This window comes from Meriones unguiculatus, chromosome 8, assembly GCF_030254825.1.
Source record: "Meriones unguiculatus strain TT.TT164.6M chromosome 8, Bangor_MerUng_6.1, whole genome shotgun sequence".
NCBI lineage: Eukaryota > Metazoa > Chordata > Mammalia > Rodentia > Muridae > Meriones > Meriones unguiculatus.
This window is the reverse complement of record NC_083356.1, coordinates 3,817,386-3,835,426: the sequence shown is the minus strand read 5'-3', so window position 1 is coordinate 3,835,426 and position 18,041 is coordinate 3,817,386. Positions and strand designations below refer to the sequence as shown.

Genomic DNA, 18,041 nt, shown 5'->3' with positions numbered 1-18,041 from the left:
AGATGTAAACTAAAGCAGGCATAAAATATGGCTCATATATATATAATAAAATATGGGGGCTGGAGAGATGACTCGGTGGTTAAGAGCACTGTCTGCTCTTCCAGAGGACCCAGGTTCAACTCCCAGCACCCATATAGCAGCTCTGTCTGTAATTCCAAGAGCTCACACAGATGTACATCCTGGCTAAACACCAATGCACATAAAAAATAAAAATAAAAATATGTGTACAGATATACACATATATATGTATAATATATGTGTGTGAGGGTTTTGTTGCTGTGAAGCCATAGCACAACCAAGGCAACTCTTAGAAAGGAAAACATTTCACTGGGCCTGGCCTACAGTTCCAGAGGAAGCATGGCAGCAAGCAGGCAGACACGGTGCTGGAGATGGAGCTGAGAGCTCTACATCTTGAGCCACAGACGGCCAGGAGGAGAAAGAATGCATTTCACACTGGTGGTAGCTTGAGCATTGAAGACCTCAAAGCCCGCCCCCACAGTGACACACTTCCTCCAGCAAGGCCACACCTACTCTGACAAAGCCATCCATGCTAATAGTGCCTCTGCCCTTGGGCTAAGCATTCACACACGTGAATATGGCGGCCATTCCTGTTCAGACCACAATATGTATATATGTGTATGTACATATGTGTACATGTATGTAGGTATTGACAGCACCAGGTGCTGTTGGAAGTGTAGAGCAACAGGGCCTCTGCTGAATCACTGGTGACAGGAGGGAGGTCTAGCCTCTGCAACACTACTTGGCAGCTTCTTATAAAACAAGGCCCTTGTACTCAGGGTCTTTATACTAGGAGACTGGGTGTATTGTGCTAAGAGGTCGCTTAAATGAGGGCTGCAGAAAAGGTTGCCTGCATTGATCCTGCAGAAGACCCAAGGTCTGTTCTTGGCATCCTTGCCACACAGCTCAAAACTCAGAACCTACCCAGTTCCAGGGATCTTCTCTTCTCCCTCCAACCCCCTCTGTTTTTTTTTTCGAGACAGGGTTTCTCTATAGCTTTGGCTGTCCTGGACTCACTGTGTAGATCAGGCAGCCTCACAGAGATCTGCCTGCCTCTGCCTCCCACAGCACTGGGATTATAGGCATGTGCCAGCATGCCCGGCTGGTTTTTTTGTTTGTGTCTTTGTTTTTTGAGACAGGGTTTCTCTGTGTGGCCCTGGCTGTCCTGGACTCACTTTTGTAGACTAGCTTGGCCTCAAACTCACAGAGATCTGCCTGCCTCTGCCTCCCAAGTACTGGGAATAAAGGTGCTACCATGCCCAGCCATTTAATCCAGCAATTGCAATACTGGGTACCTGAGAGAAAAAGAAACTATGTTTTCACAAATGCTGTATGGCACCCCTCCTGTGTGTGTGTGTGTGTGTGTGTCTCATGCGCACACCTAGGGAGGCCAGAGTTGTCAAACCCTGGGGAACCTGGACGGTCAAAACTGTGAGCTGACAGGGGTGAGTGCTCCCGTCCTCTGCAAGAGCAGTGTGTTCTTCTAACTGCTGACTTAGCTCTCCAGCTCCGTATTTTCACTTTGAGACCAGGCTCACATAGCCCTTCTTCCTGCCTCCCCCTGCCAGTCCTGGAACTGCAGGCTCTGGCCTGAGCATCTCCTTTTGTGCAGGGTTGGAAACTGAACCCAGGTCAGGCTTTGTGAATTTTAGGCAAGTGTTCTGCCCAGTGAACTTAGCTCCTGTTTCAGTTCTAACAACCTAAAACTGGGAGCCTAAAACTGGGAACAATTCAGTAATTCCTCCATTGTTGGCTGAATAAACAAACTCCGAATGGAAATTAACCCTGGCATGTGCAACAACTTGGACGCATCCAAAGGCGTTTCTGTCTTCCGGGTTCCAGGGAGCAGGCGTCCTGACCTCACAAGGGCTAGAGAGAAACAGCGGGGTTGTCCAGCTGCCTTGCCAGCCACCATGCCCTGAGGTTGGTGGTAGGAAATGTGTCTCTCGGGATGCATGCCCGGAGGGCAGAATGAGCAGGGATAGTTCCAGTCGTGTGGGATGGTTCCCGTTCGCCCAAAGCCCGCCCAAGTTGTCAAGAGGCGGAGGAGCCCTGCGTTTCCTCTTCTGACCACACGGTGACAGAGCAGCCCGGCAAACCATGACGCTGCCTCCCCTTGCGCCATCTACTGGCAACACTTTCTCATTTGGGGAGAAAGGCTTTTTCATTGTTGCTAAGAGAATGGAAGGGTTGGTGTTGGGGGCCCTGTGCTTTCAGGCCTGGAGAGGCCACAGCAGGAGCAGGAAGTGTCATGGATTCAGGGCCAGCCTGGACTATGTAATGAAGCCACCCAGTAGGGCTTCTTTTCCCTCCATCTACTTCCTTATATATTTTTTTAATCCTTTATTTCCTGAGATTACAATTGCATCATTTCTCTCTCCTCTTTCCTCCCTCCAAGTCCTATGTTCCCTCTTGCTCTCTTACATACACGTAAATACACACCCTTGATGGATTCCAGTGGACTCTCCTTCTCTAGCCCAGTTTGTTTTGTGTCCCCTGTGTCCTGGGCAGGCCTCCACCAGCTTCTGCCTCCGCTGTCACAGTGCCACAGTTCCACAGTTATGGGTGTGTGGTACCTGCTCAGGAGGAGTCCTGCTGAGGGTCCAGTACTGATGGCGGAGCAGAAGCCAGAGGCCTCGAACCAGACCAGTGACTCACTGTAATAGACATTTGTAAGTGAAGCTGTCGGGACCAAAGGGTAAACTGTGGGACACGCCACAGCTTCCATGGCGAGTCTTTAAAGATTCTTTAATTTTTATTTTCTTTTAAGGGGCAGTTACAAGGGTAGAGGGAGGATGGAGGAACCGGAAATGAATGGGGTTGGGTGCATGGTGTGAAATTCACAAAGAATCAGTAAAAAATTATGAGACGGCTTTATTATTACACTACTAATATAGAAGTCAGAGATAATTTGCAGGAGTCACTCTCCTCCCTGTGTGGGTTCCAGCGACTGAACTCAGGCCATTGGGCTGGTGGCCGGTGCCTTTACCCACTGAGCCACCTTGCTGGTTTGCCGTTTGTTCAGGACCCTGGTCCAGCTGTGTTGCTCAGGCCGCCGCAAACTCCTCGGCTCAAGTGATCTTCCTGCTTTAGCCTCCTGACTGGCTGGGACTAGAGGTGCACGCCCCGAGCCAGGCCTAGGGGAATTTTGTTCAGTATTAACTGCTGATCTAGAGGTACCTTGGTCTGTGCACCAAAGGGCAGGAAACGAGCACCGTAGCATTGGCACGGTGGAGCGGAGCGACAGGCAGTGTGGGAGAGCTCTCTGCATCACTGAAACGTTCGTATACACAGCGCCTCAGAAACGCCACCTGATGATACACTCCTAACTGTGGCTCGCTCACTGGTGGGGGGAGGCAGGAGGATCTGAGTCAACCTGAGCTATACAGCAAGACTCTGTCTCAAACCCTAATAGTCATACAAACCACAATCTTAGAAAGGTTAAGACGTTTCTTTTCTTGAGCTCACAAGATCCGTCTGCCCCTGCCTTCTGAGAGCGCTGGAATTAAAGGTGTGCGCCACCACTTCCCAGCATTTTCTTTTTTAAAATATTTTATTTATCTATGTATTTTTTGAGATGGTTTCTTATAAAATAGTATATATTTGTACATATTAACATATTGATATGTATATTTTCACTAAGTATATTTATGTGTAGCTTACATGTGGAATCCAGACACCGTGCGGAGTGTGGGCCCAGGGAACCAAACTCAGGTTGTCAGGTGTGGTGGCAAGCGCCCTCACAAGCCCTGAGCGACGGGGCCTTATGTAGCTGAGGCTACATTACGTAGCTCAGGAAGGCCTTGGTCCCGGCACTCTTGCCTCTGCCCCCGGGTGCTGTGGCGGTAACACGCCGCGCCTGGCCTTTCTGAGCCAGGGTTTCTCTGCTGTCCTGGAACTCCCTCTGTAGACCAGGCTGCCTCAAATTCAAGAGCTCCGCCTGCTTCTGCTTCCCAGGTGTGAGGCTCAAAGGTGTGCGCCACCACACCTGGCCTTGCTTTCGTCACTAGCACAGTCTCTTGCTGCACCTACAGCTCACCCTTTCACTAGACTGGCTACTTACGAAGCCCAGATATCTATCTGCCTGCTTTCGCCTCCCTGGCCCCCAGTACGGGAGGTCACAGGCACACACCTTCAAGCCTGGTTTTTATGTGGGTGCTAACTATCTGAAATTAGGGTCCTCGTGTTCCCACAGCAAGTACTGTACCTTGAAACTGGAGTTACTGGTGGTTGTGAAACAGCCCAAATTTGCATGTCTTTAATAAATGAAAGAAAAAAAAAAACAAAGGTGGTCCCTTCTCTTAAATCAGATGTGCCCACAAGTACTTACTGTGAACTTGTGGCTTTGAGAGATGATTTATACACTTGAATTGATGTAATTCGATTAAATGAGATGTAAATCAGAGAAGGTGGGCATCTATAGTTTGCTGCAGAGCATAAAGTTGTTGTTTTTTTAACTTCTTTTTTGGTAAAGGAAACAAAACATACTATTTGCAGGGGGAAAAAAAAACTAGAAAAAAAAAGTAAAGAAAATAAAACCACTAGCAGCCCTGGGGAAAGCTCAGTTAACTTTTCGGGGGACTTCCTGCTAAGGAGAGGTGCCGGCGTGTGGAGCCTGTGCCCTGGCGGGCTGTTGCCTTTCTGGGGCGGGCAGTGCTCCAGCCTGAGCTTCCCGCTTGGGAAGCGCAGCTGAGGTCTTGCGCCATGGGAAGACCAACACTCACCCATTGTTCTCCGGAGAAGAGTGAGGTCACCAGTTCAGAAGCAGCTGCTGCAGACGACCAAGCTCTTGCCCCGCCCAGACCGAGAAACTGGGTTCCCTGAAGCCTCAAACTCACCCACGTGTTCTCTCCCTCAAACTGTTTCTGCTGGGACTGGGTCCCCCAAATTGACTCAGTTGTGGGTGAGCACAGTCACGTGGGCTACAGCTGACTGTATGGGACCAGAAGTCTGCAGAGGAGTGGGCACAACCATGCAAGTAGGGCTGCCCCTGGGCACCGTGCCGCCCACACAGCTCTCCTGCTCCGAGATGTTTCTCCAGTCAACTCGTACTGACCCAGGTACCAGGGTGGCACCTGGCATTTCCAAATTCCTGAGGGCAGTGCCCAGGGGCCTACTGACCAGACCTGTGGGAATATGGACGGACCCTTTGGCCTGAGCTTTGAAGGGAAGACTTTGAGACTCAAGCCCACCAAGCCAAACTCCTTTTCAGAAAAGAGTGGGATCCTGAAGGCTAATGCAGCTCTGACAGGAAATGATGTAATACACCAGGCTTAAGCCAGTAACAGGCCAAGAAACAAGCCAGGAGGACCCAGACTTCCTGTCCTAGGATGAGGCAGGACATGAGGTTGAACTCAGACAAGACTGCATCCGACCCTGCTTTGAGCGATGGCATCAACCAGATGTGAGGTGGAGCAGAAAGTAACTGGTTGGCCCCACCTGGCTCAGGCCACCTCACACACAGGCGAGGAAGCCTGAGGTGTGCCGTGATCCGGTTTGGGATTGCAGGCTTTGGTGACGGAGAGCCTTGGCTTCTAGTCTGCTCCCAGGATGTGTGGGGCTGGTTTATGGGACAGCAGCTTGCTGTGTGGGCGTGGGAACACTGCTGTCGGCTCCTCCCCTTTCTGTCTGGATAGTCGCTGGCTGTTGTGTCTTCGTGCAAAGCCAGCCAGGCTGCTCTGAGCCGGCCTATTGCCCGCCTGGCACTCTGAGGGTGTGAGTGTGCGATCACTGTCCTCTTCCCAGCTTTCTCTCCACGGCTGCCCAGCCTGTGCCCCACCTGACCCTGCACAGGAACATTCACCCAACCTCAGCTAAGCAGGGGCCTTTCACGAACCCCCAAGCCACCTCCTAGGGGACTCTAGCCAGCAACCCTGGGGGAAGGGAGAGCACACGGCCTCTTAAGAGAACTTGGGGTTCCCTGGCCTACTTACCGGCCCTGGGGAAGTTATACAGAAGCCAGCAACGGAGCCAGAACGGAGCTGCTGCCACACAACAGTCATGGTGGGGAGAGGCCTCCATGTTTTATTGGGGATACTGCAGAAGCAGAGCAGCCGCTTTTCAACAACAGATAAATTAACCGCAGTGCGGGTCGGGCGTGGGGACTGGGCCAGGCGCTTATATATATATATAAAAACAAAGATGAAGACAGACAAACAGACCCCAAGTCTCGGGGAAGGGAGGCAGCACCATTCAGACAGCAGGGAGGACCAAGGCAGAGAGAAGGCAACTTGTCCCCCTCGCCCCCAAACTCCACAAGCCTGGGCCTTCCAAAGTCGGCCCCATGGGGGCTTCGGGGCAGGGTTGCGGCCAGGTTGGGCAGAGGTGGCACAGCTGGTGGGCAGAAAGCCCAGCACCACAAGATGGCTCAGCCTGAAGTGGGAGCAAAGCAGCCTGGAGCCCCCGGTCCCTTGGAGAAGAGCCTCCTCGGGGTGAGTCCAGGAACCAGGGGTGGGGTCTCTCCCTGAGCTGAGCATGGTTGATGCATCCACAGCAGCGGTGGGGTGTGCCCAGGACCCCGCACCTTCTTATCAACCTTCTCCTGGGTCCCTTCAGATCAAGCCTCACTAGTCTGGGGACCCCAGCTCCAGAGGAACCGTGTGGCTGCATCGCCTCAGCCCTGACTCCCACAGGAGGACAGCGAGTCGTAGAGTGAGTCGCTTAGGGACTCCGAGGTCTCCAGGCCGGGGGCACCCCCGCTGGCCACTCTGCCTTCCTCGCCCATGTCCGACGTGCTGGGGGTGCGACTCCCCCCAAATGCTGGGCCCTGAGGCACGGGTGTGCGGCCGGGGTCCAGGCTCTGCTTCCGGTCCACAGGCAGGGCCTAGAGAAGAGGGACCTGCTCAGAGAGGCATCGAACGCACACTGCTGAGGGGTCCACGGAGGCAGGGTTCTGGGGTGTAACGGGAGAGCCCTCTCTCCAGATGGGATGGGCGGGCAGGCTTATCCTCCTCATGCCTCTGGATATGCTGGCTCTGCGGAGTCCCTCCCTCCACACCCCTTTCTTCTCCCTTCTCTTAGCTCACCACGGGGGTCCTAGGGAGTCCCTGCAGTTGTCGGGGTGGGCACAGGAAGGTGTCACCAGAGTTGCAGGCTGCTCTGGTGTTCGGGAAGGTCCAGTTCTTGGCCAGCTGGACGGGTGGGGGAGGGCCTGGGTCTTCACAGGGGTCTGTCCGGAAGAAGGGGAGCATCAGCTGCCCAGCTCTAAAGATGTGCTTAGGGCCGTCCTCCCGCCTGCCCGGGATGCTTACCATCAGGGCAGGTCTGATGGCTTCGGTGGCCTGGTGGAGCAGTGAGCAATCCGGGGAAGGCTGGCATGCTGGGGTGCCGTCCGCTCACCAGCAGTTCCTCTATGCCTGGCACCTCCCGCTCCAGTGTGTGGGCACGGCGAGGGACTTTGGTGAGGGCTGCAGGCCGAGCTGGGGGTGCCCCTGGCGGGGGCTCCAGACGCAGAGACTTGGTCTTGGGGAGATTCTTGCTAGGGGTTCCACTGCTGCAGTGGTCTGGGGGCGGGAAGGTCCCGATGCCGCTGTCCAAGGTTCGAGTCAAGGAGCCACAGGCTGCGGGGGAGGGAACACACACAAGCATGAGGCCCAGGCCCTCTGTTCCCTCTCCCGGCTGCAGGCCATCCAGGTTTTCCTGCTCAAAAGGCTTGTCCCACAGAACTCACCCGACCCAGACAACTCTCCCTCAGCTTGGCACACGTGCCTCTAAGGACATGGAGAATTATGCGGGGACCAAGACTCGCATGCCCAATAGCCAGGCCCTGGCACTGCTGTGGCAACAGGAGTAAAGTGGGAAGGGGACCCTGCTGACCTGTGAAGTGTGCCGTGGAGACTGGCTCGGCCAGGCTGTCCTCTGAAGGCATCTCTTCCCGCCTGCCTGGCTCACTGCTGGGCTGTGCGGGTGCAAGAGAGGAACAGCTCAGACAGGCAAGGGAGTGGCCATGCCAGGGCCTCCCGGAGCCCCCTGCAGAGCCTCTGGAGGTGTGGGAGGCCAGGCAGCACATACTAAGCAGACCAGGAGGGACGAGCCAGGCTCTCGACGCGGCCTCTGCTCAAGAACTTACCTTTCCAGACGGTTTTCCGCAGCCCTGAAGGGGGCCTACCAAACCATTCCGGGGCCCACAGGCAGGCCAGGGGCTCTTGGGGTCAGCGGACACTGGCTGAAAATCCCCATACTCAGGCCTGGGCTCCCGCCAGCTCTTGGGGGCCAGCTCCTTGCCATCCACCCTAGGGACAACAGCACAAGGGAAGAGAGGGAAGTGGCGTCCAGCGGCTGCTAAGGTCCAGACTTCGCTGGAGTCTCTCAAGGCTTCAGGTGTTGAAATGTACCGTTCCTAATGAGGTATTAGGATGGAAATGCTGCTGGGCAGCCGAGGCAGAGGCAGGCGGAGCTCTAATTGAGGCCAGCTTGGTCTACAGAGGGTCTCAGGCCAACCTGCACACTGAGACTCTCAGTCCAACAAAAGTTGTAGTACCTTTCTGGAAGTGACTGCTGACTTTCCAAGAGGGGCACCCTGACAGGGCCATACACCACTCCCTGGCATTTCACGGTACTCCGGTGACCGCAGGGCTCTGGGAGCCAAAGGCAATCCCTACATGTGGCCTCTGGATCTCTAGAACCACAGGCCAAAACGAATCTCTTTACAAAAGTAGTTATGTCTTAGATACACATTAAATTAACAAAGGAGCCAGGCGGTCAAGGTGCACTCCTCTAATCCCAGTGCTTGGGAGGCAGAGGCAGACAGATCTCTGAAGGTTCGAGGCCACCCTGGTTGGAAAAGCGAGTCCAGGACAGCCAAAAGACTACACAGAGAAACTGTGTCTGGACAAAACCAAAACCAAACAAAACCAAAACCAAAACCATGACTCCATTTAGTGGCAGGAGTCAAAGGGAATCTTTTTTGGCTCTCTCCTGAGACGGACTTTTACTAGTCTGGTTAGGAAGCAGCATTAGGGCTGCAGGGGCAAGACATCATGTCAAAAGAGAGCTACTCTCTCCCAGGTAGACAGCAGCCAGGTCACCAGCTCACAGACATTTCTGTGGCACTGTACGCCCCTTGACCTCTGGGAAGCCCCAGTCCACTGAGTACCCGGCTCTCACCTGTTCAACAGCTGTTGCATGAAGGTGTCTGCACCCTGATACATGCCGGCCAGCTGACCCTGCATCTGCCCCAGCCCTGGGCTGGGCACTGTGGCTGGGGCGGCAGGCCGTGGGCGGGCTCTGCTGCTCAGGTAGGCCTTCTCTTCCTCCAGTGCCCGGCGCAGGTCCTCCGCCTTCGCCATCAGCTTGGAGATGTTGAGGCTCTCAGCCTCCAGCTTCCGGGCTTCTGTCTTGACTTCCTTCCGGAGCGGGGAGCCTCCACCAGCTCCGTCCTTGTTCTTGGCAGCCTCTGTGCGGCGGTTCAAAGCTGGCAGCTTGCTCTTTTTAAGGCCAAACCAGCTGGCGATGCTGCTGGTGTTGCGGTGCTTGGCCTCGGAGCTGGGAGCCCGTTCCTGACCTTGAAGGCGCAACACGTTCTCCTCGATGCCCTTCATCACCTTCTCCTCGATGGCCGAGTGTGGCGCTGGCCCTTCCGGGCCCTGGCTGGGATCGGTGGAGCCGGGGACTGGGGACGTAGGCTGGCCAGCTGTGCTGCCACAGTCTGCCCAGGGTGGGCCCTTCCCTTTGTCTGCCTTGGAGGGCTCCTTGGTGCCCACGGGTACCACGGGGCGGGGCACCACCTTAGTGGGTGACTTGGAGGGTAGCTTTGTCGGGCTGCTGTGAGGGCTCTTGGGCTTGCCCAGGCTAGGGGCTGAGGTTGGCACTTTTGCAGGCGTGCGGGGCATCTGGGGACACAGCGCCCCCGCTAGCCGGCTCTTGGCCAGCTCTACTTTGGTGAGGCAGCTCCTTGGTGAGGCGGGCTCCAGGTCCACACGAGCACCCATGGAATGGGAAGAGTAGACTCTGGCACCAGGGTCTGGAAGTCCAGGGTCCTGTTGCTTCAGGCTGCTCGTGCCTAAGGCCACCGCTCCCCGCAAGATGCCCTTAGCTTCTGGCTGCTCAAGAGGCCTCGTGGTAGGAGGCATGTCTCCAGCACTCTCGCCTGACCGCCCTAGTGCCCTGGCCTTCTCAGCGCTTGGCCGGGCTGGCATTCCGTTCCTTTCTGGACCCGGAAGCCCCTCGGGGCCCGTCTTCAGTTTTCCAAGGGCTGCCAATCTGTCCCTTAGAGGTGTGTGGCCAGGGTCACCAGGCCGCCGCCCCGATCCCTGGCCAGGCTTCTTGGATGAGCCGCCTGGGGTCCTGCGGCCAGGATGGGGAGACTCGGGGCCTGCCTTGTCCAGACCCTTCTCCTGGGGGCTCCCATAGGGGCAGGATTCTGGGAGGCCAGGGCTAGGGGCGCCAGGGCTCCTGAGGACCTCAGGGGGCTGGGGTACCTCCAGAGTCAGCTGGGAGTAGGTGGGCACCTGCAGTGGGGATGGAGGTGGCTCTGGGGAAGAACCCCTGAAGGTGCCCCGGGAAAGATCCAGGATTTTCTCAAGGCAGGGAGACACCACAGGTCCTGGAGACAGTGAAGTGGACACGGCTGACTGGGAGGGTCTGAGCTGCACAGAGTCTGGGATGGCCGAGCAGGGGGAAGGGCTGCTGGGCAGGCCCTGGGGCCCCTCTGGAGACAGCTCTCCACCACCCAGGCCCCTGCGGGCCAGCAGCGGGGAGGGGCTGCCATCTGAACCACTGTTGCGACAAGGGATTCGAGAACTCCGAGGGAGCTGGGGACTGAGTTGGGGGCCTCCTGGGCTGGGGACCTTCTCTGAGGGTGGAGGCAGCTTGAGAAACTTGAGACCTCTGGCTGGAGAGGGCAGAAGAGGTCCCTGGGCTTCCCCTGGAGAAGCGGGCACGATTTGGAGCTTGCTTTTCACCTGAGATGAAGAGTGGGGGTGGCCCGGCCGTGAGCCCAGAGGGGCGTCCCCTGCACCCACGAACATGCTGAGGAATGGAAGGGGCCCCTGGCCCTCTGAGGTAGCACCAAAGCCCAGCCTGGTGGCCTCGGGGGTGCTCCCACCCCAAGCTGACTTTGGGAGGCCTTTGGACTTGGACACCTGTGGGGGTCCTGGATCTGGTGAGGATGGCTTCCCAGCACCTGGGTGGTCGCCACTGAGGGGGCCCGTCGCCCCAGCCAGGAAAGCCTGGAGGTAAGTCTCTGTGTCCTCGAGGAGTTGGCCCAGGTTTAACTGCTTGCGGGCCAGCGCCCCTAGCAGGGTGTCGGGGCTAGGGGCCTCATCGGGGTCACCTGCTTCGTCGGAGGAAGAGGAGGAGCTGGGGCCCTGGGCTGGAGGGGGGGTGCTGCTGGGGGCCCAGGGCTGCCTGATACCTTCTTCTTCCCCAGAGCCCCCTAAGAGACGCCCCCAGTGCAGCAGGGCTCCTAGGCCCCCAGGACCAAGCAGCAGGTACGGTGCCCAGGGCGAGGGTTCAGGCTGCGGTGGGCCACAGAGCTCGCCGTTGATGGGCTCTGGGGAGCTGGGGCCCTGGCCTGTGGGCCGCCATGGGGTGGCAGGTGAGCACAAAAGCAAAGGGTCAGTCTCTTCCAAGGCTCGCAGCACCTCTAAAATCTGCGCTTTCTTCCGAAGAAATGGGGACAGGGCGTCCAGCGCTGGGGATGGAGTGGCCGGGGGACCTGGGCCTCCTGGCCGCAACTGCTGCTCCCAGCACACCTGGGGGGTTGGGGATAGGCATGAGGAGGAGCCTGTGCGGCTACGTGAGCCCAGGCCTTAAGATGAACACATTCATGAACATATTCCAGGGATACTCCAGCCTGGCCCTGTGTGTCCCACAAGTGAACCCACGGCTCCTGGGATATGTTGGCTTCCTCAGCGATTGGAGCCCGAGTGCAGTCTCACATCCCGCTACTCGCGTACTGCCAGCCTGAGCAGCTGCAGTTCTGACTTGTGCGCTTGTTCTAGGATGGAGGGAGGTCTGCCCATTTTTTTCTGGCTCCAGAAAGAGCAAGTTGAAAAAGAGGGTATACCACAGCTGAGACCTAAGTCACTCATGGCGGGCAAGCCCGGGCCTTCCCCAGTCAGAGAGCTGACCGGCAGGCAGCAGCCCGCATAAGGGGCCTGGGATGTTCCCCAGCCCGTTCTTGGACAGCAGGTTAACTCCATGTGCTCTGGAGTCAGGGTGTATCAGGCCTAGCTCCACTCTGCTTATGTGACCTTCAGCAAGTCCTCTGACCTCTAAGTTTCATGGTGTCGGCTGGGAGGTAAGATAGTGTGCCCATGTTCAGCCATGTAAGATGGAAGAGCCCCACGGGGCCCTGCTAGACAGGGAGGAGTCTGCACGTGTGCCCTGTGACTCCTGCTGCATGACTTCAGACATCTGCCATGGCTGGGGGGCGGGGTGGGGCTTGTTTTGCTCGGTGTGGGGCCGACAGCCGACTGCTCACATTTCCAGCCTGGACAGGCGTCCCCGCACAGGAAACGGCCCTTCCCCTGAGACTCGGTAAGCAGCAGCAGCCGCGGCACCTTAAGCTAGTGGGACACAAACCCCAATGCCCGCTCCTCCTACCTCTCTTTGCCCAGCACAGTGTCCTAAGGGCGGGACAGGTCCCTCAGCAGCGCTTGGGGATGGCGAGGCTGCTGGTTCTGACGGTGGCTGCAGCGGCGTGAGCGGGATCTGTGGAGAGAGTGGAGAGGTGGTTATCACTGGCCCTCACAGAGCCAGGCATTCCGACCCACTGTGCCCCTCCAGGGATAGCTCCTGGCCCTCCTGGCTCTCACTGTTGCCCTTTCGCTGATAAGGTAACCCTCAAAACCAGAAATGATCTGGGGACAGTGTAAGTCTGGGAGGCCTGGGACTAGATTAGTACAGAGGGCCTGGGCCACCTCTTACGTCTAAGACAAGCATGTGGGTGCTTGTCTTAGGAATCATCTGCCTTGTTTTCTTGAGACAGGGTTCAGGGCTGGAGAGATGGCTCAGAGGTTAAGAGCACTGGCTGCTCTTCCAGAGGTCCTGAGTTCAATTCCCAGCAACCACATGGTGGCTCACACCCATCTATAGTGAGATCTGGCGCCCTCTTCTGGCCTGCAGGCACACATGCCCACAGAGACAGGGTTCATCACTGGGATGGGGCCCAGTGAGTGGGCTTGGGTGGGTGGCCAGTGAGCCCTAGACATCTTCCTGCCTCCATCTCCCCAGTGTGCAGAGCACCACATCCAGGACTTCCGTGAGGTGTTAGGGATTAAACACAAGCCCTGCCATCTGCGAGACAAGCACTCTCCCCCTGAATAAGCCGTGTTCTTGGGCCGCCCAGCCCTCCTTGCCCTGCCACACCTGACTGAGGCATGGCTGTCCACTGAAGGCCTCCTAGCAGTCCCAGCCTCCCAGGGCCACACTCCCCCTGCTCAGGAACACCTCAGGGCCTAGAGATACACTTCAGTTCCTCAGGCCTCCGCAAAGGCGTGGCTCCCAAGGAAAGCTTTGTGTCTACTCAATGGAGCTTTCAACTCTCTGCGAGTCACATTAGCATTGAACTGCTACTTACTGACTTTCTGTGAACCAAGCACTAAGTACCATCTCATTTAATTCTTGCAAGGATGTGTAACATCCCTTTATAAGGGAAAAACCTATAGTTTACATAGTTTGATACTGTGGCCAAAGTCACGCTCTGCTAAAAAGCAGTTCAGCAGAAACCCAACCCCCATTTCTTTGAGGCAAGGTTTGTAATTTTCCATTGCATCAAGGTAACTTGGAGGAGAGACCTACTGGAGCAAACCCTCAGTGATCCCAGAGTTTAGGTTTTGAAAAGAGTGACCCAAGATTGCTCTCGGGTGTTTATCATGGAATGGAGGGGGCCTGGCTATGGGTAGGCCTCTCAGGGGTTTTGGGCGCAGGGCAGGGAGAACTGCAGGCTCCTCTGCTGCCTGAGACCCCCTTCCAGGGGGTGCAGACACCAGGTTGGATTATCCAGACAGACATGGCTCCGCGCCTCCCTGCTAAAGCTTCTCTCCTTGTCCAGACGGGGTGGGGGTGGGGCTGGCTGTCCTCATAACCTGCTGCTGTCCTTCACTTCTGGGCCACCCTTCTGTGTCTTACTTCATCCCTGGGGCTCCTGACAGAGTGACATCCGTGACAACTCAACCCAGGACCCATTCCCAGAGCCTCCCAGTGTTCCCAGGGCAGCAGGGTCCAGGCTGCCAGCAGGAACCAGTGCCTGAGAGGGCGCAAGCCAGTGTGCAGCTGTGCACATCCGGTGACCAGGGTGAGGTGCCTTCTTGTTCTCTGTGACACGAAGCTCTGGGCTCCTTATGCTTAGCCCTGCCCCATCCCTGGCTAGGAAGAAGCCACGTCAGTGGCCACAGGGGCCTCTAGGGAGCTGGAAATATCTGCATTTGCAGCCTCCACCCAACTCCCCACACGAGGCAGGAGCGCATGCCAACTTTCTCTGTTAGTAAGAAGGGGTACACTGGGAATGGAGGCCAGGCTTCTCATCGAAGTAGCTGACGCAGGAGGATTGTCCCCAGTTTAAGGCCAGCCAGGGCAGACCCTGTCCTCCTCCAACAACAACAAAAATGCTGTCTGGCTGAGGAGGGAAAAGCTGGAAGGAGGGTGACAGCTGAGTCTGTAGAGGACTCAGAGTCTTTCCTTGGCTAATGTGCAAGCCTGTTAGTCTGTTAGGCCTTCCCCGCACAGCCACGGGCCCTGTGCTAGGGACAGATCACACCCTGCCCTGTGAGGTGAGCTGCACTGTGCCCACCTGAGGGAGGGAGCTGGCCGTGAGCTGCAGCTTCTGCTGCAACAGAGCACTCAGCATCTGGTTCTGCCGCTCCAGGTCGAACACCATCTTCTTCAGCTTGATGCACTCCTCCCGCAGGTCCTGTTCGCCCCGGAGGCAAGGGAGCAGAGGTGAGGAGGCGGGAGAGGGACAGTGAGATGACCAGACTTCCCGCCCCAGCCAGCTGCATCCACAGCTGCAGCCTCTGGGGACGAGGGTTTACTATCCTAATGGGTAGTAAAGGCCAGCCTCCGTCACTTCCACCACTGCTGGAGCCAGCTTCCTCAGAAACCATGTCCAGAGAAGGCCCAGATAAGACCTGGGAGACCCTGAAGTCAAAGTGACCCATGGAACATTTCAAGGCCACTTAGACTCACAGCATCATGACTGCTTTGGAGGCCACCACAGCCTCAAAAAACCACCTAGGCTCAGGGTGAGGAAGGGCACCGAGTCCAGATCAAAGTTCCCGGAGTTCAGAGACCCAGCCTCACCTAGTGGCAGGGAGCCAAGTGGAGGGCCAACAGGGAACTCCCAGCCCTCTCCTCTAGTCCCTTGGGGAGCTTGACTGGCAGGCCTCTGGAGTGCTAGGACAGGGCCTCCTGACTGTACCCTGGCACTACCGTGGGGCACTGGGTGGGAGTGCGAGACACTTCCTGAATCCACTCACCTTCTGGTTCAGCAGTGCCTGCACCACGTGGTTGGCAACCTGGGGACAGAGGGGGGAGGCTGAGCTGAGGAGCCGGGTCCACCCACCCTCATCGCCAGCACTGTCCTTTGGCACACCCACACACCTCATCCAGGCAACGTTCATAAGTCTCCCGCTGGTTCTCATTGGCCTGGGCAAGCGCTGAGTTCTCTGCCTATGGGGGTGAGATGAAAAAGGGAAGCTCTGAGGCTCATTCGTGCCCTGGGAGAGAGGGAGGCAGAGTGGACAAGCTTTGCCTTGTCCATCAGTCTGGGGCCTGAGTCATCTGACTGTTTTATCTAGTAGAATCTGTGACCACGGCTCTCCCTGGAGCCTAGAGGGCTAGAAAGGTGGGGAGAGAAGACACTTGGGATACAGGCTGGTTCACCTTTGTGCCACCCCAGTGAAGAAAGAGGGCTTCTCAGGGGAATTCTACTGAAGAAATGCCCACGCTTCTCTGGCCCACCCTGTGAGAACCAGGTACCTCCAGCTCCCGAAGTCGGTGCAGAAGCTCCTGGCAGGTGCTGAGCTCCATGCTGGCGCTGTCAACAGCTGCTGGCCTCAGGTTTCCAGGGCCTCCTGCTGGCTGGTCCATGGCCTTGGGTGTCAGGGCCTGGGAACAAGAGAGTGAAGCCCTGGCAGGCTACTCCCAGGCAAGAAGAGAAAGGCAGGAGGAGGACTGAGAAAAGCCCTTGGTGACCTCTGCTACACCCGAGACAGTGCACCAACTCAAGGTCAGGCTGGGTGACTCGTCCTGGGACAAAGGCTGTGCCTACACAAACCCCAGCTCTTGTGCATAGCCTGCACAGGGCCCGAGACCCCAAAATCTAGGATCCGTCACACAATGGGAAGCCAATCAGCTGCCCTGCGACTCACTGTCTCTGTTTATGAAATTACACCAGCTTCAACTGATCTTACTTACTGCTGACACCTAAGTCTGCCTAGAGGATCTGAAAAGTAAAGATGGGCTGAGTAGATGGCTCAGCAATTATGAGCGCTGACTGCTCTTCCAGAGGACCCAGATTCGGGTCCCAGAACCCACTCAGCAGCTGTGCACTGTCTCCTCCTGGACACAGTGGGACACATCCTGTGTGCTTCCAATATTCCCTCTTCTGGCTCCAAATGACCCAGGCATCCCAAGAGAACTTCAAAAGCTGCCACGGAGGGCCCAGTGGGTCCACTGACCTCTGCTGGTACCTCTTGATGCCAAAGCAGCCTGGCCAGGTCTTTCTGTTGTTCCCTGGTCTCTTTAGCCCAGTTTCTACCTGATGCTGCTCCCGGCAGTGCTATAATGTTCCCCTGACCCAGGCTGTTAGCTTCTGAGCACAGGGGTACAACTCTTCCTTCCCTGCCCAAGCTCACCCTTTCTCTGTGCAATCTGACATGCAGGGGACAGTTGAAGATGAAGCTTGGCTCCCCTGGACCACAGGTCCAGCAGAGCTCTAGCTGCCACTGAGCTACGTGGTCCTCCTATCAATGAGGCTCTTGTCATTGCTGTTAGCTTGAAATGACAAGCCTCCGTGTTTCATCCTTGAGCCTGAAATGTTCCCAGTGGGCTCGTCTTAGCACACATTCCCCACCCGGCAGCAGCCACCTGTAGGACCTTCAGTCTCTGAGCTCATGCCCCAGCTCCCTGGCCAGTAGGCTGCAAAGGGTTTTGACCTCATACTTTGGCCACCATAGACAAAGTCACTTTCCGCTGTCTTCCCCACTAAGCTGCTTCTCTCAGGAATTTTGGGCAAAATAACACAGAAGCAATGGGTGACACAGAAGCAATGGGTGACACAGGACAGTGGGTGACGACACAGGACAGTGGGTGGTGACACAGGACAGTGGGTGACGACACAGGACAGTGGGTGACACAGGACAGTGGGTGACACAGGACAGTGGGTGATGACACAGGACAGTGGGTGACGCACAGGACAGTGGGTGGTGACACAGGACAGTGGGTGATGACACAGGACAGTGGGTGACACAGGACAGTGGGTGATGACACAGGACAGTGGGTGACACAGGACAGTGGGTGACGACACAGGACAGTGGGTGACACAGGACAGTGGGTGACGACACAGGACAGTGGGTGACGACACAGGACAGTGGGTGACGACACAGGAGCAGTGGGTGACACAGGACAGTGGGTGACGACACAGGACAGTGGGTGACACAGGACAGTGGGTGACGACACAGGAGCAGTGGGTGACACAGGACAGTGGGTGACGACACAGGACAGTGGGTGACGACACAGGAGCAGTGGGTGACGACACAGGAGCAGTGGGTGACGACACAGGACAGTGGGTGACGACACAGGACAGTGGGTGACGACACAGGACAGTGGGTGACGACACAGGACAGTGGGTGATGACACAGGAGCAGTGGGTGACACAGGACAGTGGGTGACGACACAGGACAGTGGGTGACACAGGACAGTGGGTGACGACACAGGACAGTGGGTGACACAGGACAGTGGGTGACGACACAGGACAGTGGGTGACAACACAGGACAGTGGGTGACACAGGACAGTGGGTGACGACACAGGACAGTGACGACACAAGGAGCAGTGGGTGACACAGGACAGTGGGTGACAC

General features: G+C 56.6%; 1 protein-coding gene across 5 annotated transcripts in view; it reads right to left on the bottom strand.

The window, feature by feature from the left end:
* Window positions 1-2,754: 2,754 nt before the first annotated feature.
* Window positions 2,755-18,041, bottom strand: part of Nckap5l (NCK associated protein 5 like) — a 38,824-nt gene continuing 23,537 nt past the window's right edge. For 2 of the 5 annotated variants that reach the window (XM_021634954.2, XM_021634953.2), the window contains exons 3-13: window positions 15,940-16,098; window positions 15,562-15,630; window positions 15,438-15,476; window positions 14,753-14,872; window positions 12,565-12,672; window positions 9,124-11,711; window positions 8,087-8,249; window positions 7,834-7,915; window positions 7,269-7,577; window positions 7,044-7,186; window positions 2,755-6,841 (exon numbers count right to left, since the gene is read on the bottom strand). In XM_021634954.2, coding sequence (XP_021490629.1) covers window positions 6,632-6,841; window positions 7,044-7,186; window positions 7,269-7,577; window positions 7,834-7,915; window positions 8,087-8,249; window positions 9,124-11,711; window positions 12,565-12,672; window positions 14,753-14,872; window positions 15,438-15,476; window positions 15,562-15,630; window positions 15,940-16,050 — 3,942 coding nt within the window. In that variant the 5' untranslated portion in view covers window positions 16,051-16,098 and the 3' untranslated portion in view covers window positions 2,755-6,631. The remainder of the gene's footprint in view (window positions 6,842-7,043; window positions 7,187-7,268; window positions 7,578-7,833; window positions 7,916-8,086; window positions 8,250-9,123; window positions 11,712-12,564; window positions 12,673-14,752; window positions 14,873-15,437; window positions 15,477-15,561; window positions 15,631-15,939; window positions 16,099-18,041) is intronic. The other 3 variants (XM_021634955.2, XM_021634956.2, XR_009593540.1) reach the window with 2 other exon arrangements.